The sequence below is a fragment of the Bos grunniens genome, chromosome 14, assembly GCF_055505025.1.
Source record: "Bos grunniens cultivar Pamir isolate PY7600 chromosome 14, Bosgru_T2T1.0, whole genome shotgun sequence".
Lineage (NCBI taxonomy): Eukaryota > Metazoa > Chordata > Mammalia > Artiodactyla > Bovidae > Bos > Bos grunniens.
The window spans coordinates 17708666-17735626 of record NC_141178.1 but is presented as its reverse complement, the minus strand read 5'-3'; the positions used below and the strand labels follow the sequence as shown (position 1 = coordinate 17735626).

Genomic DNA, 26961 nt, shown 5'->3' with positions numbered 1-26961 from the left:
ACCATCCCATGGATGCCAAAATTTAAGAAACAATGATCTCATGTAAAAGTATGTTTCACAAAGGGCATCTTTTAGTAGATTATCTTCAGTAGGTTATGGCTCTCTGAGCTGTAGCTTCCTTAGTAAAATATGAATACTAGCTTTTGTAATGTTGTGAGAATTAAGTGAGGTGGGTTTCCCAGATGGCTCAGGGGTAAAGAATTTGCCTGTGACGCAGCGACGTGGGTTTGATCCATGGGTTGGGAGGATCCCCTGGAGAAGGAACTGGCAACCCATTCCTGTATTCCTGCTGGGAAAATCATATGGACAGGATGTAGCCTGGGGGGCTACAATCCATGGGGTTGCAAAGAGTTGGCCATGACTGACTAAATAACAACAATCATATAATGCTCTTAGCAATGGCTGGCACTATATAAGAAAACAATAAATGAACAATGAATGAGAGGAAAAAAAGTAAAAAACTACCTTTTCCAATCCTGAAACCTTAAGGTCTTTTTCCAAGTTTGTTTTTAGTCCTTGGAATACTACAAATATTGATACTTGTATCAATTGATACATGTTTATTTTGATAAATAATATTTATCAAGGATTGTTGGCTAATACACAAAAGCATATAGATACTGACCAAACCTTCATTTATGGCTTGTCATTTTCATCTTACAACCTTGAAAAACTGACACCTTGCCTCTAATTTCTTCTATCTCCAAGGAATGAAACTTATCACTCAAAAACTCTCTACTTCTAAGTCCTCCGACCAATAGCTTCCTCCACAGAATTCAGTTCAGTTCAGTTCAGTTGCTCAGTCGTGTCCAACTCTTTGTAACCCCATGAACCGCAGCATGCCAGGCCTCCCTGTCCATCACCAACCCCCAGAGTTTACTCAAACTCATGTCCATTGAGTCAGTGATGGCATCCAACCATCTCATCCTCTGTTACCCTCCTCTCCTACTGCCTTCACTCTCCCAGCATCAGGGTCTTGTCCAATGAACCTGAAGCTTTTTGCATCAGGTGGCCAAAGCACTGAAGCTTTAGCTTCATCATCAGTCCTTCCAATGAATATTCAGGGTTGATTTCCTTTAGGATGGACTGGTTGGATCTCCTTTCTGTCCAAGGGGCTCTGAAGAGTCCTTCATTTATAAAACACTTTATTGCTAAAAACTGCTAACCATAATCTAAGCCTTTAATAAGTTGTAATCTTTTTGCAATAGTAACATCAAAGATCACAGATCACCATAACAAATATAATTGTAATGAAAAAGTCTGCAATACTGTGAGAATTACCACACAGTGACACAGAGACAAAAAGTCAGCAAATGCTGTTGGAAAGTGGTGCTAATAAACTTGCTTGAAGCAGGATTGCTACAAACCTTCAGTTTATAAAAACTGCAAACCTGTGATATGCAATAAAGTGAAGCACAGTGAAAACAAGGTATATCTGTAGTATCCTCTAACTTGTCTTTCCCTCTGTAATCAGCCGTGGTTGTTGCTCAGCTTGATAACCTTAATGACTACCCTCACAGGACAAAGTGCTTGTGGGATAAGCCCAAATGTCTCAGCATAGCCTTTAAAATCCTCCACCACCTGGCTTTAAGCCTACTTTTCAAGCTCATCAACTACTGTACGAACTTCCTTCCCTGTACATCCATTAACACTTAGTGCATAACACGGGGTGATAGTTGCCTATGTGTTTGTTTCATGAAGCTTGGATTGTACAATCTTAGAGATAACGCTTATAAGAACAACCTGTAAATAGTATTAATCATTGTCACTACTTTTTGGTCCTTTCCCTCAAGTCCACCGGACAGTACAGAGACTAAGTGAATAAGAATTCAAAATGTGCTAATACCCCACTTTCATTACAGTATAAATTATCGACAAGAGACCCTATGTCATGGCCACTATTCTTGTTGACGTGTGGCCCACATCTTCCTGTCCCTTCCCAACCACACCTAATTTATTGCTGTATATCTCTGCCATTACCTTTCTGTACCTCTGCAATAAAGGTTTTTGGTTTTAAAAAAAAAAGGTGCTAACATCCAAATGTTCAACAACTGATGAATGGTAAGTAAGGAAAATGTGGTAAATCCCCAAAACATATTACTATTTGGTAACAAAAAGTAACGAAACACTGATTCATGATTTAAATGGGTGGACTATGAAAACAATATGCTAAATGATAGAAATCAGTCACACACAAAAAATCACAAACTATATGATCCCATTCACCTACAATGTCCAGAACAGGTAATATACAGAGACAGAAAGTAAATTAGTGGTTGCCAAGGACTTCTCTGATGGTTCAGAGTCTGCCTACAGTAAACGTCTGCCTACAATGTGGGAGACCCGGGTTTGATCCCTAGGTTGGGAAGATACTCTGGAGAAGGAAATGGCAACCCAGTCCAGTACTCTTGCCTGGAAAATCCCATGAACACAGGAGCGTAGTAAGCTATAGTCCATGGGGTCGAAAAGAGTTGGATACAACTGAGCAAACTTCACTCAAGGGCTGGAAGAGAGGGAAGACTGGAGAATGACAGCTGAAGGGTACCAGGTTTCTTTCCAAGATGATAAAAATATTCTGAAATAGTGGAGATAACTGTACAACTCCATGAAAACTGCTAACATCGAAAAAACAAGAGAGTTCCATAAAATCATCTACTTTTGCTTTACTGACTATGCCAAAGCCTTTGACTGTGTGGATCACAATAAACTGTGGAAAATTCTTAAAGGGATGGGAATACCAGACCACCTGATCTGCCTCCTGAAAAATATGTATGCAGGTCAAGAAGAAACAGTTAGAACTGGACATGAACAACAGACTGGTTCCAAATAGGAAAAAGAGTACATGAAGGCTGTATACTGTCACCCTGCTTATTTAACTTATATGCAGAGTACATCATGCTAAATCTCAGGCTGGATTATGCACAAGGTGGAATCAAGAATGCCTGGAGAAATATCAGTAACCTCAGATACGCACATGACACCACCCTTATGGCAGAAAGCAAAGAAGAACTAAAGAGCCTCTTCATGAAAGTGAAAGAGGAGAGTGAAAAAGTTGGCTTAAAGCTCAACACTCAGAAAACTAAGATCATGACATCCAGTCCTATCAGGTCATGGCAAACAGATGGGGAAACAATGGAAACAGTAAAAGACTTTATTTTTTGGGGCTCCCAAATCACTGCAGGTGGTGACTGCAGCCATGAAATTAAAAGATGCTTGCTTCTTGGAAGAAAAGCTATGACCAACCTTCAGTTCAGTTCAGTTCAGTCGCTCAGTCGTGTCTGACTCTTTGCGACCCCATGAATCGCAACACACCAGGCCTCCCTGTCCATCATCAACTCCCGGAGTTCACTCAAACTCACGTCCATCGAGTCCGTGATGCCATCCAGCCATCTCATCTTCTGTTGTCCCCTTTTCCTCCTGCCCCCAATCCCTCCCAGCATCACAGTCTTTTCCAATGAGTCAACTCTTCACATGAGGTGGCCAAACCTAGACAGCATATTAAAAAGCAGAGACATTACTTTGCCAACAAAGGTCCATCTAGTCAAAGCTATGGTTTTTCCAGTAGTCATGTATGGATGTGAGAGTTGGATTATGAAGAAAGCTGAGCATCGAAGAATTGATGCTTTTGAACTGTGGTGTTGGAGAAAACTCTTGAGAGTCCCTTGGACTGCAAGGAGATCCAACCAGTCCATCCTAAAGGAAATCAACCCTGAATATTCATTGGAAGGACTGATGCTGAAGCTGAAACTTCAATACTTTGGCCACCTGATGTGAAGAACTGACTCATTGGAAAAGACCCTGATGCTGGGAAAGAATGAAGGCAGGAGGAGAGGGGGATGACAGAGGATGAGATGTTTGGATGGCATCACTGACACAATGGACATGAGTTTGAGTAAACTCCGGGCGTTGGTGATAGACAGGGAAGCCTGGTGTGCTGCAGTCCATGGGGTCGCAAAGAGTCAGACAGGACTAAGCGACTAAACTGATGAAAATACTGAACCATTGAACCGTTCCCTTTAAATGCATGAATTGAATAGTTTAATAATTGTATCTCAAATAAGTTGCTAAAAAAAGTGCTAACACTTTAAGAGAATCAAAATTCTTGACTTTGATGTTACATTTAAAATGTTGCTATAGGGGCTTCCCTGGTGGCTCAGTAGTAAAGAATCTGCCTGCCAAAGCAGGAGACACAATTCCTCACAATTCCTCATCTGGGAGGATTCCACACATTGCAGAGCAACTAAGCCCCCTCCAGGGGATCTTACAGAAGTTATTATATCCTTCCTTTAACCCTTGTTTTATTATATGTGTGCATGTGTATACAAACAAATGCATGTAAGTGTGTGTGTGCATGCTCAGTCACTAAGTTGTGTCTGACTCTTTGCAACCCCATGAACTGTGGCCCACCAGGCTCCTCTGTCCATGAGATTTCCCCGACAAGGCTACTGGAAGGGGTTGCCATTTTCTTCTCCAGGGTATCTTCCCAACCCAGGGATCAAACCCGCATCTCCTGCACTTGCAGACAGATTCTCTACCACTGAGTCACCTGGGAAGCCCCCTAACCACTGGACCATTAGAAAATTCCCAGACTCTTTGCTCTTAACAACTAGGCTATATTACTTCTTTGGACCTTACTTTTCTCTTTCTGTTTGTTACTGTCTCAACATTGTAGCTTTCAGGAAACAACTCAAATTTTTTAAACAATGGTTTTTACTATGACTCTCATAGGGAGAAGTACTTCTATTTAGGGAAGAATAATTCATAAAAAGAGGATCATACACCATCAGCTCATATTTACTGTCCTTTCATTTTTTTATACCTCAAACATTTTTTAATACTGACCAATAAACATCAAACACGCTGATTGCTAGGCATAGTTCTTCGCTTCCAGGAAAAAATAAAAAACTTCCCCTCCCTCCTTTTTAAATGCAGGAGTATTTAATAGGAAAAGAGAAATAGGCTAATAAAATTTCTACCACCAAATAAAGTGACAGGACAAAAATGACTTCAGTATTCTTGCAGTTTGCAAATGTTTTTCATTTGCTTTAAAAGCACGTCTTACTGACAGATTCCTTCTCCACCTCTTATTCTTTTGAAGCGCAAGGAATGCTAGCATTTCAACTACTTATTTATATATTTCAAAAATCTCATTTGCTTTTTAAGTTTTCTCCACAAATTCTGCCTCAGCAAACTATTCACTCATGGACTAGAAAGTGAGTTCTCTTACTGCAATGCAGACTGAGTGATGAATGAGTTTCACAAGCAGGCCAGAGGCAGAAGCAGGTCACAAGCTGGCTAGCACAGCAGGCAGCACGGACTTAGATCCCTGGGGGGGTTACAGCTGTGACGCCAGCAGGCACTTTCAGTGTCTCCCAAGACCTCTCTCCTTCCCTTCCTCCTCAGCAAATGAGTCCCAGGTAGCCCTTAGGAGTAGTCACGTGATATACAGTTCTGGACTCTGGGATGCTGGCAGCACAGCGTGCAGGGTGTGGCTTCCCAGGAACAGCCTTTTCTCAGCTCTTTGGTTCCCTCCTCTTCCTCTGGCTGGACTGGGGACAGGAGGCTTCACGCTCATGCAGCCATCTTGGACCATGAAGGAAGAGCAAGTGCTGGGGACAGCAGAGCAGCAGAAGCAAGAAGACATCTGGGCCCTCATGACTTTGTAGAGACACGTATAGCCCTAGACCATCTGCCTTCAGGTTATTCTCATGTATGACAGGAAAAGAAGCTGGTTTTGCCTAAGCTGTTATTGTTTTGTACTTTCTATCACTCACATCTGAACCTAATCCTAATGGGCACAGAGGTCCAGTAACTCTGGCAGGATTTCTTGTTGGGATTCTCATCAAAGACTCATACATTTTACAGGCATCCATAAACTTTTTGAAACTATATGTGAAGTCGTGTGTGCATTCATGCGCTTTTCAGGGAGAAGAGGCCTACAGCAACTCAACTTTTCAGATCCTCAACTTTCCTATCTGTAAGAAGGGGAGAACACTGCTCACTTCTGCGGTTGACTTCAGGAGCAGATATAAACTGCATACAGAGTAGCATGGCGAATAGTGCCTAGCATGAGAGGTACTCCTCTTATTTCCCAAATTTTGTAAATAGTCTTATCGTATTTCCTATGAAGCTGAAGTCTAACTGACATCTATGCTATGACTTCTCTTACTCTCATTAAATTGCGATACTGGTTGTCAAGAACACAGATTATTTCTCTACGTCTCCTGCATTCATTTCTTTTTCTCCATACCAGTTATTATCCCCCATCTCCTCACACCCTATCCCTCCAGTTACAGCTTTTGCCATCTCTTCTCTGAGACCCCTAACAGGTCTTCTACTTTTTTTAAAAATTAATTTTTTTTGTGTGTGTGTGGCTATGCCACATAGCTTGTGGGATCTTAGTTCCTCCACCAGGAATTGAACTCTGCAGTAAAAAGGCCCTGGCAGTGAAAGCACCAAGTCCTAACCACTGGATTACCAGAGAATTCCCAGGTCTCATTTTTGGTCTCTTCTCACTCCATTCCACTCTCTACCTTAATTTACCTAAGGTCCTGGACTGCCAATGGTTTTCCAATGCCCATCAAACAAAATACAAACTCCATACTCTAAAAGTAGTCAAGCTGTACAACACACAGGAACTTATGATTAATAAAAACCTAGATTTGAGTCTCTGTTTTACCTCCTTACTTGCTTTATGATCTTGGAAAGACTAGGTAACTTCTCAGAACGTAAGTAACCCCAGCTCTAGAGATAACAGGACAAACTACACAGGGTTACAGAGAGGATACAAGAGATATGACATGTAAAAGGACAAGTTTGGTGCCTGGTACATACTAGATGCTCAGTAAATGTGTTACTTTCTTTCTCTGCATGGAATGGTCGTAGACTAAAAACCCAAGTCTAAGGCTTATCCCTTATCCACTAATCTGTTACTTTCATAATTTGTGCTGGTCAAACCAGATTATTTGCAAACCCCCAAGCTTAAATTCTGTATTCTTTTACTCAATTTTGAAATTTTGCTCAGGCTCATCTTTTCTTCCTATACCCTTTCCCCTCATTTTATATGTTGAAATCCTATTTGGCCTTTAAGGATCCTCTCAATTGCCATCACTCTCCTTGCTTTAAAGCCATGTTCTCCAGGTGTCTCCCATATCCAATCAGTTCTGTCTTGCCTTATTCTTTGTACTTGTTATCCCTTCTAAAGACTAGAGGTGCCTTGACAGCAGAACTAGAGCCCTCTCCTCCTCTGCGTATTTAATGGCCCTAGCTCAGATCTTTTTATCTGTATTTACCGAATTAAAGCTCAAAGTTCTCAGGCGGAGCTCTTTTTAATGTATTCCTAGATCTTTTTTTTTTTTTTTTAAATACTTTTACAACACCATGAAGACAGGATGATTTAAACGTATCCAGGGAATACTCTATTTTAGGTTCCCTTCATTGTCCAAAAAGGGAGGCAATGGCTTCTGGATGCAGAACACTTAGTAGTCGATCCAGCACTGTTACCCATCATTCAAAACCATTTATTTTTGTGTCCACTGAGTATGCATGACTTTTTCCTTTCCTTTATTTTCTAAGAGTCTGGCTCTGCCTCTTACTTCCTCAAAGCCCGCAAGGCTTCTTTTTCTTTTCTGTATTTCAGCAACAATGAATCTCCTATCTGGCTTTGAGCACCCCTCCTAAAGATGATGGATAGGAGCAAGGCCTTCTGGGACACATTAGCACAGCTGCCAGTGGGCAGGAGGTGCTTATAAAATAAAAAGGCTCGGGATTCTGGGAACATATGTGCAGCTATAAGTGAACCGCCCAACACAGTTGAAAAGAAACACCCAAGAACACTTCCTTTTATTCTTTTTAAGTTGTGCGTGGAAGAGGCAAATCATATTAGATTGCAAGTAACTCTCAGAAGGATTCTTTTCCCCTCGTGTCACCATGTGCTAATATCATAACCTTTGCCTATCAGGTCCATGTGCTTTAGAATCATAGAAAGCTTGTAAAGTCAAGTTTAAAGCAGCAAAAGTCTAGTTTTTAATTTATTGGGTAATACTGAGTATTACTCTCTGACTTGGAACATTTTTGCATGTAATTAAAAAAAAAGAATAAAATCCACACAACTAGAAGGTTTAAGGAAGCTTCAGTTCAAGCTGTGAATAAGTAAGATGTCATTAGAAAAGCCAAACAAATCACCAAGCTACAGACATGAGGCATCACATTGTAAACTCAAACAGAAAATTATTTTATAGGTAAAGATCTCATACATCACTAGAACTGAGAGTATTTATAGAAATCCGTGAAGTTGCTAATGTGTTACACAGTCATTGCACTTAAAAACGAAGCACCGATCAAGATAGATACTTGGGGAAAAGAAAATATCTCTTACGTATCTGTAAGATATAGAAACCTGCTTAATCTATCTTTTGGGAAGACACCTGGGGAGGAAAATGAGAAGATTTAAAAAGCTTGTGATGTATAGAGAGAAACAGCTTTGCCAGATATTTGCAAGAGGAAAAGCTGGAGAAACCATAGCAAAAAGAAGTAAATTTCTTTTAGTGAGGCAGTCTTTCTTGAGACCCTGCTGGCAGTGGCGACTCTTCTCCAACACCACAGGCCACATATAAAAGGGTTCCCTCTTGCAAGAGCAGAATATACTGTGAAGATCTTCAGAGGTGGTCAGACAGGAAAGCATCAACCGTCAGCAGGAGGCCAGTATTGACCATGAGCTGCGCCAGGCTAGCCAGGGTGGCGAATGAGAACAGTTAGAGCTATGACATAGGATGACTCCCTCTGCGGGTATCTGCAAAGCTCACAAATGACTCCTAATTCGCAGCCATGTTGGGGAATTTGATTCCACCCCTTAGCTGAATGGGCCAAGAGTGCCTGATGACAAACGAGGCCCATCAAGAATGTGGAACTGGACCAGAGGCTGGACTTGTAGGTGTGACTCTGAGAGCCCTGAGAGTTGTGGGGAGACTACCAGGTGGCCTGAGAAACAGGGAAAAAAGAAGCTGCTGCTGCTGCTGCTAAGTCACTTCAGTCATGTCCGACTCTGTGTGACCCAATGGACAGCAGCCCACCAGGCTCCCCTGTCCCTCGGATTCTCCAGGCAAGAACACTGGAGTGGGTTGCCATTTCCTTCTCCAATGCATGAAAGTGAAAAGTGAAAGTGAAGTTGCTTAGTCATGTCTAACTCTTCGCGACCCCATGGACTGCAGCCTACTCGGCTCCTCTGTCCACGGGATTTTTCAGGCAAGAGTACTAGAGTGGGGTGCCACTGCCTTCTCCGAAAAAAGAAGCTAGTCTGCTGAAAAAGAGTAAAGCAAATATGAGGAAAGAAGCAGAGAGAGGAATATAGCAGGTCAATACTCCCCTGGATTTCCTGTCTTCCATTCTTGGCCCTGTCCTTTACTAAAGGCCCAGACGCATCTTGCCCTTGGCCTCTAGGACTCCCCCACTATCTCTTGACACGAGCTGTCGCCTCTGTTTTTCGCTCGGCCAGCTTCAGGGGTTTTCTGCTATCTGCTGACCTGCTACCTTGCAGGCACTGTTGGTGTAGCTGGGGGAAGGTTGCACCTCCTCTAACAGCCATTCTCAGTCAGTGGAAGCATTTCATTAATCACATGCAGAGCCATCACTCTCAATAAGTACTATGACAGACTATAACCAGAAAAGTGCCTTTCTCAGAAAATAGGGCTTTCTTGGTCTGTCCCAGTAGAGCTGAGGGCCTCTGATCAGTTGAGGGGACAAGTGATGAGGATGGTGACATCATAGTGACAGCAGTTACTGAGTGCTGTAACAACTTACTGAGCCTTTAACTGCGTATGACATCATAGTGTGTGAGTGAAAGGTGCTCAGCCATGTCTGACTCTTTGCGACCCCAGGACTACACAGTCCATGGAATTCTCCAGGCCAGAATACTGGAGTGGGTATCCTATCCCTTCTCCAGGGGATCTTCCTGACCCAGGGATTGAACCAGGGTTTCCCACATTGCAGGCGGATTCTTTACCAACTAAGCTATCAAGGAAGCCATGCCTGGTGCTTAACATAAATTGTCTTTCCTCCTCCCAACTCTTCAAGGTAGTTAAGAGTGGGGTTTTGTTTGGAAAGGTTTATGACACACTGTACAATAGAGACGTCATCCAGGAGAGGCCAGCGTGCTGGGAAGGCAGGTGCCACGGGAGGGTACTTAGCATGACAGATTCATCATGATTTACGACCTGGCCATGGGTCTTGCAGTCTCAAAAAATGCCCACGGTGTCCCAGGACTGGCTAGATTTAGGAATGCTGAATCATGTAACCAAGTTCACTAGAGACTGATATATAAACCAGATGCCAAGATATTAATTTACCACGAGATGTATCACTGCCAAACAGCCTGGATACTGATGCTGGCCTGAGAAGTGTACGAAACTCTCTTTAGACAGACTGCATCAGGAGTCAAACTATTAGAAGGATATTTGGGTGGTTAGATGATTTGGATGTTAGGCCCAGAGATCTGACAGCTGCTACATTCATCTCCATAAAGGGGATTTAAGCTACCAGGTGAACCAGACACTTAGGCACCGTTTCTTTGGACGCTACAAGGACGGCTTCTTCCAACAAATGCTTCTATGACCATCCTAGGCTTCTAGAACCGACCAGTTCTCCTTATGAAGGAAAGGTTCTTTATTTAGATATCGTAATACCCAAACAGTCTTGTGTGTCTGGGAGTCCTTTTATTTATTTAAGGTGATTTTGCATTTTGGTCCGATTCATTATTTCATGATTGAACAGTCTGAAGCCAAAGAGTAATTTTATTTTCTTTCCATATTTCTCAACAGAGTTCCTAACTATCACTTATATGTGTCATTTATAATATGAATACTGTACTGTTTTACAAATACAGTAAAGAACATAAGTTTTGGAGTCAGAAAGACCTGGGATGAAATTCTGGCTCTTCCATTTTTTTTTTTAAATTTTATTTAATTTTTAAACTTTACATAATTGTATTAGTTTTGCCAAATATCAAAATGAATCCACCACAGGTATACATGTGTTCCCCATTCCATTTTTAAGTTTAATGATTCAAGACCATTTAATTTTTCATGGCCTCAGTTTCCGCACTTATAAAATGGGGATACTCCCCACCACCCACTGCAAAAATGAGATTTAATGAGGCTATGTACTCGAAACACCTGACACAGAGCTGGATGTAAAAAACAAAGATGATCAGAACACTCTGGAGCAAAAACAACATAGATCTCAACCATTTAGACTCTCCTTGGCTTCTAACTATGCATTGTTTTGATTGTTATTCTCCCAATGTGGTTTCACTTTGATTTTTATAATCATATTAGTGTTATTTTAAAAACTAATTTCCCTGACTTTTGAGTTGGATAAATAAAAACGAACTGGGCATGAGTACACTGATTTCTTTGGCTTACCATTCTCTTTCTCCACCAGAAATAAACAAATGACAGAGTCTGCTTTTTGTCTTTTTTTTCCTGTTATCCTAGAGAAGATATCTTTTATGAACACTGGTCTTTTTTTTTTTTTTCATGTAAGAGATTTGGACCTAATTCTGAAGCTTGAAAATGCCTTAACTGTGAAAGTGCTATGAAATTATAGAGCTTTAGTAACAAACTTATTCTTTTTTTTGCCAATTAATTCAATTTACTCTTCTAAATGTCATAATTCCCCAAATTACATGATTTCTCCTATATAAATGTGTCTATCCTAATACATATTCAGCTATTCTATCTCCTGAATTTGCATATGTAATTATGGCCTCTCTTTTCAATTAGATTATAATCCCTACAAGAGTAAGGGCAGATCTTCTGTCTCTTCATATCTTCATTGTCATATGCTATATTGAAAAGGTATTCAACATTTATTGATGATAAATGCTACAATGTGGAAATAAAAGTAACAGATACATATGTTTATCTTCTCATTTGTTAATTATATTCACATTTTCTGAAGGTACAGATCTGATTTTAAATGTCTATTTCATTTTTCTAATGTAAGGTTTTGTGAACCTGTGTTCATTTTTTCTTGAAATTACTTAAACATTTTCTTTCCCTTTTATCTGACTTTAACACCAGTAGTCTTATGTATACCCTAGATATTTTCTACATTAAGAGAAACGTCTGACTTTAGCTCTTATGTCTTTACTTTTAATCCATACAGTATGTTATCCTTTATTTTACTTCTTTAACTTTACTTCACATCTGCTTAAATTGCTCCAGTGATCCCAACCCAATACTGAATGTTTATCTTGAATTGTAATGTTCAAGCTTTATACTCTTGAGATCCTTGGGGAAAGATGATTATTTAGTTTGGGCTACTGTCATATACCTAATGAAGATATCTAAACATTTAGTACAATATATAAATGAAAATAAATATTAAAACCAGAGTAATACAGTACCAAGAGAACAAGAACAAGCACCATGACTGAACTATGTGACAATTAAAATCCCCATTACCAATTCCACTACAAAGTATGAATTAAAATTTCACAATCTGAGAACATGGGTATTTCCAAAATGGAAACCTCAGTAGGCCGTATACACACAGGATGAGGAGAGAGGAAAACCTACAGTATATGCCAGACACAGTGCCAGAAGTTTCTTACCTTTCAGCTCACTTCAATAGCACATCTATTCTAGTAGGTTGCTGGTATTACTCTACCTTAAGGTGGCGATAGTGGCAAAGAACCTGCCCACCAACACAGGAGATTCAAGAGAGGCAGGTTTGATCTCTGGGTTGGGAAGATCCCCTGGAGTAGGAAATGGCAACTCACTCCAGTATTTCTGCCTGGGAAACCCCATGGACAGAGCAGCCTGGCGGTTACAGTCCATGGGAACGCAAAGAGTCAGACACAACTGAGCAATTGAGCACAAATACACTACTAACACTTAAATTTAACATGATAAAATTGAATGCAAAATATGCTCCTTTTGCTTTTTGTGAACATTAATTTCAGGGTCTTTATTCTGAACCTATGGCTAGTTTAACATCATGGAACTGTTTTCCATATTTTTCAGTACAATCACAAAATAAATTCCATAAAGTCATATGAGGAGCCTGGTTTATAAATCCCAATATTAATCATGGAAAGACATATAAACAAATACATTTAAGGAGTCTATGTAAGGTCAGTTTTTTTATGAACCAAATAATACTGAAGGAAAAAAAAATCCAAACTCGATTTTGTTTTCAGGACTAAAACCAAGGAGATTAACTTACTTTTGTACTTAGGAACTAGCCCCTGCCTAGGGGCAGTGGACTTGGCAGAATATTCAATGATCTCACCAAGAGCCCATGTAACGTAATGACATTAGACTGTGTGTTTATACTAGGTAATACCACTGAAGCATAAAACACAATGCATCCGGACATAATTCAGTTTGTAAAACCAAATGCATTCAATAGCCCCATAAAATAATGGCAAACAATGGAATATGTCTGAATTACACAGACCAGGAACATAGATATCCATGTACTCATCCACCCATTCAATATACTGAGCATCTCGACAGCAGTGGGTACTATAAGGAACATAATGACAAATCAGATGTGACCATTTCCTTTGGAAACCCAGGTGGGAGACAAGATATGGATGACTAAAACGTGAAGACTAGGTGAGAAACAGCATAAACTTGATGCCATGAAGTGTTACAGGATGTCAGAGAAAGGCAGTATCATGGGTGGAGAGGGTGTCCAGGAAAGGCTTCCAGATGGCACTGGAGCTGTCTGGAAGTATGGACTGGATTTCAGCAAAAAAGAGACAGATGCCCAGGCAGAGGGAGTGGTCCAGTCGTGGGCGGCCACCAGCCCCTTTGACCAGAGCAGAGATTGTGTATAAGGGAAGGAAAGGCAAAGCTGGGCCTGGAGGTTTAGCAGGGCCCTCAAGGCCGGTCTAGCAGAGTGACTGGACCACTGAAGGTTTTCCTCCTGGAGAAGGAAATGGCACCCGACTCCAGTACTCTTGCCTGGAAAATTCCATGGATGCAGGAGCCTGGGAGGCTACAGTCCATGGAGTTGCAGAGTCAGACATGAATGAGCGACTTCACTCACTACTTCCAGGTCAGTCTAACAGAGTGACAGGACCATGGAAGGTATTCCTCAGGGAATGACACAATCCACCTTTTCCTTTAAGAACTCAGTAGGGCAGGTTGGAAGAAGAGACTGAAGGCTGAAATTCCATTTCAGTTCAGTTCAGTTCAGTCGCTCAGTCGTGTCCGACTCTTTGCGACCCCATGAATCGCAGCACGCCAGGCCTCCTTGTCCATCACCAACTCCTGGAGTTCACTCAGACTCACGTCCATCGAGTCAGTGATGCCATCCAGCCATCTTATCCTCTGTCGTCCCCTTCTACTCCTGCCCCCAATCCCTCCCAGCATCAGAGTCTTTTCCAATGAGTCAACTCTTCGCATGAGGTGGCCAAAGTACTGGAGTTTCAGCTTTAGCATCATTCCTTCCAAAGAAATCCTAGGGCTGCTCTCCTTCAGAATGGACTGGTTGGATCTCCTTGCAGTCCAAGGGACTCTCAAGAGTCTTCTCCAACACCACAGTTCAAAAGCATCAATTCTTCAGCACGCAGCCTTCTTCACAGTCCAACTCTCACATCCATACATGACCACAGGAAAAACCATAGCCTTGACTAGACAGACCTTTGTTGGCAAAGTAATGTCTCTGCTTTTGAATATGCTATTTAGGTTGGTCATAACTTTCCTTCCAAGGAGTAAGCGTCTTTGAATTTCATGGTTGCAGTCACCATCTGTAGTGATTTTGGAGCCCCCCAAAATAAAGTCTGACACTGTTTCCACTGTTTCCCCATCTATTTGCCATGAAGTGATGGGACCAGATGCCATGATCTTCATTTTCTGAATGTTGAGCTTTAAGCCAACTTTTTCACTCTCCTCTTACTTTCATCAAGAGACTTTTTAGTTCCTCTTCACTTTCTGCCATAAGGGTGGTGTCATCTGCATATCTGAGGTCATTGATATTTCTCCCAGCAATCTTGATTCCAGCTTGTGATTCTTCCAGCCCAGCGTTTCTCATGATGTACTCTGCACAGAAGTTAAATAAGCAGGGTGACAATATACAGCCTTGATGTACTCCTTTTCCTATTTGGAACCAGTCTGTTGTCCCATGTCCAGTTCTAACTGTTGCTTCCTGACCTGCATAAAGATTTCTCAAAAGGCAGGTCAGGTAGTCTGGTATTCCCATCTCTTTCAGAATTTTCCACAGCTTATTGTGATCCACACAGTCAAAGGCTTTGGCAATTTAGGCAATCCCATTTAAGAGGCTTTATTTTGGTCCAGGCATTTGAATATGAAGGAGAAGTGGAGGGAAGGAAATTAACATTTATTAAGAGCTCACTTTGTGTAAGGCATTTGTTTTAGCTTTAATATTTCACTTAAATCTCATGGAAAAAACTCTGAAAGGTAAATAGCGTTGACTCAGATGTTCGGTTGAGGAAATTAAGTCTCCAAGAGATGAGCAGTTTGCCTAAGGTCACTGAATTAGTAAAACACAAAGGGGGAGGGGACAGGAGTCAGCAGCTGAGACTTTAATGTCCAGGTTACCTACACTAGACCAGGTTGATAAACAGACTTCTTTTCACAGGTTCCCTGCTATTCAGGATTGGGAGTTCAATATTTTAGCTGTGTCTCTGGTACAGATCTAGAGATACTTACACAGACTGGGAGAAGGATTCTGACAAGACAGAGGTTTAACGTTGAATACTTGAATGCTTAAATTATGGAAACTCTTCTGCCCCAAACAACCACAGAAACCTGCCTGCTGCACAGATAGCTTCTAATGACTGAACAGTGTCTCATCCATCTCTGACCCCCTCAGGAGTATGCCCAGGTTCTGGCACTGCCAGGGCTCAAGAAAAAAGCTGTCATATTTCCACAGATGAGGTCACCCCAACCCCTGGGATGAATTTTGCTCCTCACCAGGTGAATATAAGGCTAGGCCAGGAGCTCAGTAGCATTCTTCTGTCTCAGCTGTTAGCTTTGGGTGTTCTTGATCAGCACTGGGATCTAGCCTTCCCCTTCAGCTTACAGTAGGTATAACCCTGTCTTGCTTCTTAGACCAGCAGCCTTGTCTTTGAACTCTGCCACACATCAGTTCCTCTCTCTCCAAGAAGATACGAAATATAGCAGGACTTCTCTGATATCAACTCTCGTCTTGTTGAAACCTGCCAGGCTTCCCTCACGCGGTGCTTATGCGCCAAGTCTACTGTAAAGGCCCCCGGACTGTCCCAGATCGCCTAGACTACTTCCGCTGGTCTGGAGAGCCATTAGACCCCAGCTCTTTCTGGTCTAGCCTGTGCTTCCGCGTGATGAAAAGACTTTTGGCGATAATCATTGTAACAGTACTGGTAGTACCCATACTTGTATAGCATTTACTATGTGCCAGGCATTGTTCTATGTGTCTTATAAATATTCATTCCTATAGCCATTACATTATTAATAGCCTCATTTTATTGATGAAAGAAAAGCAAAATAGAAAACCTGAGGTCGAGAGACTACTTTACTTGTCTAAGGTGACACAGCTTGAAAACGGCAGAGCCAGAATCTGAACCCAGGCATTCTGGCTATAGTTCATTCCCATAACCACTCTGCTCTCCTGCCTCTCCAGTGGCAGTGAGAAGATGAAGAACATGTCATTAGTGAATGTACTTTCTAACTTAAATGCTCTGTTTAATACAACTGGCGTAATACTGCTTGCTACCAATGGTTATCAGGCTTAGGATAATTTTTAACTATAAATCTGAACCCTAAAATCAGTTACAAAAAAAGCCCTTTACATGATGCTGAAACATTGATATATGAGTATTTTCATTGTGACTGAAAATACTACAGATGTTCTGCATTTAGGCTAGTCGAATAAGACAGTAGGATTCAAAGACAATGCCACTTTGTTCAGCAAAAATAATCCAAGAATACTGGTAGAGAAGATAATCATGAATATGACTCTGACAGATGGGGAAGCAAATATGAACATTTAAGAATCAAAGTAGAGTTGCTACGAGGACAGATCTTAGAAGTCTTCATCACAAGGGAAAAAAATGAAAGTAGAGACAGTTGACATTGTGGCAAATTGGATAGTTCTGCACACTCTGGTTTATTTGACAAAATGACACATTTCATTGTTATCAATTCAGAAGGTGAACATCTGATTATATTATAATCAAGAATCTAAATAAGAATTAAATAAGCCTATAATAGGTAGTGTGGACTCCTCTGATTTGTATTATTATTCTGACTTAAATATAGATCAGTCATTAAAAAAAACAAACTGGTTTATATTTATTTATGAGGGGCTGGAGATAAGTGATCAGGACATACCAGAGAGGTGGGCAGTGCAGAGACGATAGGTCCTTGTGGGCCAGAGTAAGATACTGAATTCTGTTCTCAGTATCAGAGGAAGGTTTCAAGTTAGGGGAGTGAGGTAATCTCATCTACATTTTTAAAAGATCACTGTGGTTGCTATTTGAAAAGTGCATTGCAGGGAGTCAAGGATGGGTTCACAGAGACCAATTAGGAAGCTACTGTATTAGGGGATAGAAGATGGTGGCTTGGACTCAAATTGTACCAGTAGAAACACAGAGAAGTAGATGGAATAGGGACATATTTGGAGGTAGAGCTGACAGGACATGTTGATGTGGGAAGTTAGAGAAAAAGAGCAATCAGGAATGCCTTCAAGTGAATGACTGTGTGATTGAGCAACAGGTGGAAGACTAGGAGAAAAACAAATTTTAGGAGAAATTCAGGTCTGTAGAATTAATAAGTAGAATAATAATACAGTGATATCTGCACTCGAGGAAATGATGGACAACCAACTTTGCACAGAATCATAGGGAATATAATCACTCATTAGATGGCTTTCCTACAAGCCTACCACTGGTCCAGGACCATTTTCAACTCTGGAAATGAAATGAAAATTGTCACCCTTTCCAGCCTTATGGGGGCATATATTATTTCATAGAACAGCTCTAAACATGCTGAAGGGTGTGAGCACGTGCTAGGTTCTTCAGAAGATGTGTGGTGGGGGCCTCCCTGGTGGATTAGTGGTAAAGAATCTGACTTCCAATGCAGGGGACATGGCTTTGATCCCTGGTCTGGGAAAATCCCACATGCCCTGGGGCAACTAAACCTGAGTGCCACAACTACTGAGTCAGTGCTCTAGGGCCTGGGAACCACAGCTACTTAGCCCATGCGCTCTATATGTGCTCTGCGACAGGAAAAGCCACCGCAATGAGAAGCCCGCACACTGCAATGAAGAGCAGCCCCCACGCACCGCAACGAGAGAAAAGCCTGTGCCACAGTGAAGATCCACCCCATCCATAAAAGAATAAACCTTAAAATAAAAGAAAAAGAAACTGTGTGGTGAACGCAGTGACACTGCTTGTCCCATTACAGCTGGAGACCATGTAGGCTACAGGTCAAAGAGGAGAGCCAGGAACTCTCAAAACTGCTATGTACCATGAATCTGAATAACTTCATTCCCTTATTTTAACATTTCTAGTGTGCATGTGTCTTGTGTGTATGTGTACATATGTATGTTTGTATGTGCACATACATGTATATTTCTCTGAGACAACTGGCGGAAAAGATAGGTATGCTCCCAATATTTTTCCAAGTATCTGATCAGCACCCTCCCACAGTGTTTTTATTTTGAAATGAAGAGTCATTCCAAACCTGCAGCATGTCACCAAGGTCTGCTGTGCTAATGTCTGGATCCTCGGTGGTGTTGAAGGGTACAGGAGTTATGCGTACAAGGGTGAGCACTCTAGGTTCTGGGTATCTCCATAGCATCATCCCTGGGCTATCTTCGGTTTCATTGTAAAACAAGACTTCATAGACACCAGGCATTTTCAAAGGTTCTGTTAAATGAAAGTATAATTAATTGTATGCTTCTGAAGTGGGACATGTTGGTTCATTACAGCAAGAAAAAATTATGAATATAAAAGAAAAGAATATAAAGAAGCTGTCTGATCATGTTTATATGGTTTAAGAGAGGAACAAATCAAGAATCTTCCCTTAAGAGAGAATGAAAGGCAAAGTACTGTTTTGGTACTGCAGGTATTCTATGCACTTAGTTTTCAAGTGATGTTGAACTGTTATCATTTACCTAATATGGAGGTAAACACACAGTCATAGTGAGGCTATCGCTACTTACCAGCATCCCGTATATACTGAAATAGACCTGTCCGTAGGTCATCTGAACTTTGTTCACTTTTAAATATCTGATTTTTTTCCAAAGGAGATGGCATTTGTGGAACTGCTTCAGAAACTTTTGCTTCAAAATTTCCTTCCTCGTTAAGGTATCCACTGAGTAATTCATGTAGAAGAATTAAGCAATTCAAATGTTCTTGACCCCAGAAAACCTTTAAAATCATATGAAAAATTTTACTGGCTTTAAATACAAATATCTCATGAGGATAATTAGGTACGATCATATTTGAATTAGTTCAAGACTATAATTACATTTAATTACTGATAATAACCAACCTGTAATTTTTAAGCAATTCACTTTTGGGATGAAATTCTATTATTGGGGAAATACATAGAAACAAGAAAATCAAGCAAATCCTATAATGTGTGGGTAGCAATCAATTTTAAATGCTGAATTGATAATAAAATTATGTAGATGAGAGGTAATGTTTATGAATTAACTTAGTTAAGTGGGAAAAGAACATTGAATACAGTATGAGAGAAGCAATGAAGATCCTTTCAGGTCAAAATGTTAATAATAACAGGTTTGTAGAATAGCTTCTATTTTGTCATGAGATTACATGAACACATCCTGCTATTAGGGTTCCTTTCTTTGTACTTTGACTTTCAGAGAAAAAGAGAAGGAAGATGCTCAATGAGCTTGAACTTAAAAGGCTCCCAATTTCAGTGTTTAGTGAGAAAGTACCAACCAACACAGCCCTTGAGAACCAACTGCACAGGAGCTACAGTAGAGTTTCAGAACAAACTCTTGCTACTTCATCTAACAGAGAGGATCACCTTCCCTTTTTCTGCAGGTGAAGACTGTCTATAACAGAAGGATGACCAGTGGGGAATAATGATTAATGTCAGAGGACTTAAACATTTAATAAAGTTGAATTTCTCCAAATATTTCAGGTGAAAGCATTACAACTGTAATTTTCTAGAGAACCAGGTAATATAGAAAAGAAGAAAAGAATATACAAAGGTAGAAAAGAATAAGCCTATGCTTTGTGGGCAAGTTTTAAATCCTAAGTTTAAGTCCTGCCTCTGGAATTAAGGCATCTCAGAAATGAAGGTAAGAGATATGATACTAAGTCTATTTTTCCCTCATCAATCTTATTTGTATTGAATCTGAAAAAAATAGTGATAGGTGAAAAGTCAAGTTGGCGAGTCAAATACCATGCTCCAGCTCTTAAAATGTCAAGAGGCTTTATAATATAGAGATTATATACTTTGTTTTGCTTTTATTCTTGTTTTTAATGTGGATTTACTTTGCTTCCTTGGAAAAATGGTAATGCAATTAATATTCTTGACAAAACAACACATAAGCACAAGCTTAGTAAATATATGAAGATTTATAACAGATACTAAAAATCTCCAGACCAATATAAAGCAGTAAGTTATTAGGCTCTGCCCACATCGAGCTCTGTGTCAGTAAGAAAACTGGTGAAACAGTGGAGGCAAGACAGCTTATAGATTAAAACAAGAAATCCATATTTAATATGCCTCAACTATTAACAAATTAGTCATTTCCACTTTCTATAACTCTGAATTTCTCAAGCTCTTTAGATCTGTGTCACATTTGGGGGACATCAAATCATACCAAAAAAACCTTCAAATTCTATCCAAATAGAAAATTATCAAGAAATAAATTGGATAACCTCACATATTCTGCACTTGGCTGCAAATCAAATGCATAAAACACTGCAGTGTGAAGTTGTATGTCATGTTAGTCATCAGACAGCATAACAGCTAAACAACATGTCATTAGGAAATGGCTCATGTATTACTGATGACACTGCCTGAGACAGGCTGACTACTTTATAGTAGAAAAGTCTACACATTAGGAAAAAGTTTATTGATTCAGCAATTCCAAACATGTCCTCACAATACTTATATACAAATATTTATAGCAGCATTATTCATAATAGCCAAAAGTGGATGGAATCTAAACGTCCATCAACTGCTGAATGGATAAATAAAATGAGATACATCAATACAGTGGAGTATTATTTGGTTGTAAAAAGAATAAAGTACTGGCACCTGCAGAAACATGAATGAACCTTGAAAACATTATGCTAAGTGAAAGAAGCTATTCACAAAAGACCGCATTTCATATGATTCCATTTATATGAAATGTCCAGAAGAGTCAGAGACAGAAAATAGTGGTCTCCTAGTTCTGGGGAGGGGATCAGAGGATGATGGGGAGTGTGAATGGTTGAAGGGTTTTGCAAGTAGGTGTGTGAGAATATTTTAAAATGGATTGTTGTGATGACCACGTGACTCTGTGAATACATTAAAAAAATCACTGAATGCTATACTCTAATTAGGTGAATTGTATGGTTTGTGAATTATGTTTCAATAAAGCTGTTAAAAAAGTTTAGTAAGACACCAGTCCGACAATACCCTTTCTCACCACACTAAGTTTAAAATTTAATGAAACAGTTCAAAAAAATGAACAAAGGCTAGTTTAAAACTTGTGGGAAAAAATGGGGCCAATCCCCACAGACCTGTAGCAGACCTCCTCTTAAATCAATGGATATTTTTGGTATGGACTGTTCTGGGCCTGGATCGCCACTGTGTTTACACCACTTAGCTTCCAAATTGGCAGTAGCACAACACGGTCCTATTAGAATCCGACTTCTTTCTTTGAGACACGTTTTAAGGAGAAAATCATTTACGCTGAGTAGAAAAGATGACCCAAGAATCACACCTAGAGGGTAAAAAAAAAGAAGAGATGGAGAGAGGTAGATAATGTAAGTCTTCCTTGTCAAGAAAAAAAGTATGATTGGGCAAGAATTATCTGTATTTTTTAAGAGTGTCAACTCATCCTTTGTCAGAGTTTTCTTTTCAGTTGGCTTTTCCCCACAGTTTCATGCCATTTATATAGAATTCTAGCTATGAAGCAGGTATACCTTATTCACATTCCTAACAAAGCAATATTTGCCAAAACATTATGACTTTTTCCATGTGTGAGCATTTTAAGTTTTATGAGTAGAGACATTTTCATTAAACTGTGCAAGTTTTTCAAACAACTACATTAAGAATGAGAACAGCTGCTTCATTTGTCTATTGTTAACATGATGGGAGAGGGCAATTTTCTGTGATTTCTTAGAGTAACAGAGTACAGTATATTACTTTGCTAGACACTCAAGTTTTTGACTGGCCCATGTTAAAATTCAAAACAATCAAAATATATAACATGTGTTTTCTAAAAAATTTAGTTTAATCCAAACTTCACACATCATAACCACTTGAAGTTTACAAAGTTTTAAAAACAGATAGTGGCAGGTTAGATTTATGGGAAAAACTATATGCTATAGTTCAAAGTAAATATATCCAGAAAAGGAATACACTTTAAAATGGAGCTTTTCTTTTGAACTTAACTAGAAGTGTAGATCAAAACCTTTTCATAAAACCAATGGCACACTTTAAGATATTTGGATGAAAAGTCAGAGTGGTGGGTTAACTTTCCCCTAAGGAGTCCATATTCTGAATTGTCATTGTGAATATTGAATTTCACCAGACCACATTTGTAATGTCTATGGCTTATTTTTCTAATGATATTTGATCCTTAAAAGAGATGAAAGATTAAAAAACACCTTAGACCCACAGTATACATGTTTCAACGTACAATACCCACATTGGCTTTTTTAATTCTGTGGAGACTTGAAAACTGCATATATGTTGTATGTTCCTACTTTAGAAATAAGACACACCATGCAACTTCTAATCTTCCACGGAAGACAATCATATTCACAAGAATGTTAGGGTTAAAGACTTTCGTTAAAAATCGTGACGGTGGAAATCAATTTCTTAAATTTGTTCATCAAACGTATTGTGGCAATAAGACTTCTGTTTCACTTACATAATTTTCTATACTTCGCTTAAAAAAAATAGAACAGTAAATTAAAAAATTCAGAACAGGCCCTCGAATACACAAGAATCAACAATCATCTTTATTAACGGAGAGATAGAATGACTTCTGATTTACCTGCATTATATTTCCTAAAATATTTAATTCTCAACAGTAAGTACTTGCTAAATGAAACATATCAATTTCTTATTCAGAAATTTGTCATAATGGGATTATAAAGGTAGGGCTTAATTGAGTACAATCATCTAGCAAATGAGCATTAAAGGAATGTCAGAATTACAATACCCATTATTCTCAAATATGAATACATTGATCTTCATACTCCCCTACAATGAAATATCCCATTATCTGGTGGAGAATTCCATGGACAGAGGAGCCTGGCAGACTACAGTCCAGGGGGTCATCACAAAGAGTCGGACACAACTGAGCAACTAACAACAACAATCTTAATGTGAATGCTCTATTGGTCCCTCACACAGGAAGTGTTAAAGGTCTTCTAGGTTTTTAAATCTTAGTGTTTATCATTCTTATCAGGCACCTGGATTGGATAAATCTGGGGCCTACTTTGAGGGCTCACTCTTAGATATGTTTCTAACACTTATCAATTTCTATATCACTCTATTCTTCTAAAGTCCTTCTTCTGATCCAGGATCCAATCTAGAATCCTTAGTTTTCTTTAATTAGTGACAGATCCTCTAGTTTTTTCTTGTCTTTCATGACCTTGATTCTCTTAAACAGTCCAGGCCATTATCTTGCAGAATATCTCTCAATTTGGATTTACCTGGTGTTTTCTCATTAGAATGAGGTTATGCATTTTTGGCAAGAATACAAGAGAAGTGATATCTTTCTCAGCGCATCATAGTGGAGCGATACTGATGTTTTACTACCTGCTGGTAATATTAATCTTCATAACATAGCTAAAGTGGTGTCTATCAGGTTTCACCACTGTTGTTTTTCCATATGTAAATAATAATTATCTTGTGGAGAGGTATCTGGAGATTATCCATGTATCCTCTTTTACATCAAACTTTCAGTCACTAAGTTAGTAGCATTCATCAATGGTGCTTGCTTGCAACAGTTATCACTGTGGGGTCTGGTAATGTTAATCTTCAATTTCTCTTATTCTTCTACATTTATTAGCTAATTCCCTGGTGGCTTAGATGGTAAAGCGTCTGCCTACAATGCGGGAGACCTAGGTTCAATCCCTGGGTCGGGAACATCTCCTGGAGAAGGAAATAGCAACCCACTCCAGTACTCTTGCCTGAAAATCCCATGGACAGAGAAGCCAGGTAGGCTACAATCCACGGGGTCGCAAAGAGTCAGACACAACTGAGCGACTTCACTTTCACTTTCATTCTACAGTAAAAAGAGCTGTCCCTTCTACCCTCTTTATTAGTTCAATTATTTATTTATACCAGTATGGATTCATGAATATCAATTTTATGAGCACTAATCTAATACTTTCATTATTTCACTTTGTTGCTTAAATTTTTGGCCATTGGGAATCCCTTCAAGTTGATTCCCATGTCATTCTGATATATCCCTATCATTTTTTGATAACTTCTTTATTTTCTGGCCACAAGATGTTTCAGGCTCAATAGTATTTTTTTCCCCATCCCATCTCTAGCATTAGTCATTTCTGCAGAGTTTTGATTTCTTTTGCTAAAGAACGGTAGCTAGAAACCAAAATCTGGGTGGTAGGTACGCTCATTGCTGCTAAGGTGTCACTGCTCCTAGAGCCTCTCAGCAGAGTGGGCTAAGAAGTATATGTATGTTTACTGCACATGTATACACACCATCAATATTTCTGTATCAGTAAATACATTAAATGAATTCATACTGATACCTCTAGTTCTAATCCAAAACCACAGAATTTGGTTTCTAGCCTATTCTCTCTTTTTTTAACTCTTTATTTTGTATTAGCGTGTAGTCAATTACAAACAATGTTGTGATGGTTTCACGTGAACAGCAACGGGACTCAGTCATACATATACATGTATCCATTTTCCCTCAAACAGCCAGGGTGCCACATAAAATTGAGCAGAGGTCCTGTGCTATTCAGTACATCCTTGTCGGTTATCCACTTTAAATGCATAGTCCCTTTTTTTATTTGTAATCTCTTCCTATGATAGTGAGAAACCTGCAGAGTACTCCTTCAGATGTACTCATTTCTAATCATCCCCAAAACATCACTTGGAGAGAGTGGTCAAAATTAAAGCAAAAGAACTAAGACAGACATAAAGGACAACTTTATTAAAGCAAAGGTAATCATCTACCAAAAAAAAAAAAAAGACTATCAAAAGGAAGGGCTGATATTTATCCCTGAAAGTCTAAGAACGGGCTTGACAACATTTTGTCTGGAGCATACAGATGAATATTGCCTTTCTCACTCTCTCTACAGCACTTTTCATTTATACAAAGATATTTGTAAGTACATAAAATTTTCTTTGTAGAAGTAACTTCATACATATATACAGAATTTGAACCTTACTAGTTATTTCTAATATGTAGCAATGATCTCAAAATACTGATACTATACTGTCTAAATTAGTTTCTGTGGTTTTGCCTTAAAAAAAGAGTAGAACTGGAATGACAAAATTTACTATGTATTCCTCAGAAAGTGCCTACCTCTTCTCAAAGAACGCAGTGTTGGTGGAAGGTTTTTCTTAATTCCCTAACATTACACAACTAGAAGTATTTATTGCTAGAGTGAGGAGGGGATGTAAGAAAAAATTCTAGACTTGCATTTTTACATTAAAAAAATCGAAATGTTGACAGCCTTTGTGTTACTGTGTATGCTGCTGAACACATGAACATTTTCCTACTGTCATACAAATTCTATTCTTTTTTGCTCAGGTAGAGAGAACAAGACACCTAGAATTCCTGGGCAAGTAAAGATAAAGGTAGGGACTGAGATCTTGGGAAAATGGCCCAGATATAGCGAATGAACGGCCAGGCAAACATCTGGGAACCTGAAACAGGAAGAAAGGGGGATCAGACTCAGGAGCACACTGAGGAAGGAGGGAAGAGACACACTACGACTGAAATTCAAGAGACTGTGCAGTTGAGTCAGGTGCTGACCCAGCTGCAGCTATATTTTAGCAATGGCAGAATTTGATAACTGGTTTTCTACAAAGTAGACTTGTAGGGCTAGGAACCTGCTGAACTTTCTAGATTTTCAGCTTTGAGTCTCACTGGAGTTTGATCTGGTTCAAGAATGAACATGAGATTTAATGAAAAACAGTGAGGCTCAGCTGGTAAAGAATCTGCCTGCAACACAGCAGAAAAGGGAGATGTGGGTTCAATCCCTGGGTTGGGAAGATCCCCTGGAGGAGGAAATGGCAACCCGCGTGTGTGCACGCACACACACACACACACAGTGAGGCACAATACTTTGGGGAAAGAAACCATTTCTCTTGCTTTCCGGTTTTGAAGTCAAGAAAATGAAGGCTGCTGGCAGCCACCTTGTGCAGGATATTTCAGTGAACTTCTTTACTATCATGGCTTTAAGGATAATTTCTTAGGACATTATCCATAACTATGCCTCATTTCTTAAATAAGTGCTACTCCCATGCTTCTAACTTGTCTATAGAGAATTTGGATATCCTGGAAAACTTCTAACTTGATATTTATGCAGGTATGTATTTGTCATTGAACCAAAATTTACTGGTTATCTACCATACAGTGGGGTATACACAAAGATAAAGTGAATGATTTGCCATTCTCTTTTACATCACAAGATATTGCCATTTGTTAGCCTCAAGCCTCAATTTGTCAGCTTCAAGTTCTGAGATCTCATTGAGAGGGGAAAAAAAAAGACAATCAACAATATGTATAATATTGACTCCGTTAAGCAAGGGAACTGTTGAAAAA

The 26961-nt window shown here is 39.6% G+C and overlaps 1 protein-coding gene across 31 annotated transcripts in view; it reads right to left on the bottom strand.

Moving 5' to 3' along the window:
- The window catches only part of VPS13B (vacuolar protein sorting 13 homolog B), an 805974-nt gene that overhangs the window by 141647 nt on the left and 637366 nt on the right, over positions 1 to 26961 (bottom strand). For all 31 annotated transcript variants that reach the window (XM_086336078.1, XM_086336091.1, XM_086336075.1 and 28 more), the window contains 3 exons: positions 21722 to 21924; positions 19177 to 19384; positions 18696 to 18880 (listed from right to left, as the gene is read on the bottom strand). In XM_086336078.1, the coding sequence (XP_086192204.1) occupies positions 18696 to 18880; positions 19177 to 19384; positions 21722 to 21924 (596 nt within the window). The remainder of the gene's footprint in view (positions 1 to 18695; positions 18881 to 19176; positions 19385 to 21721; positions 21925 to 26961) is intronic.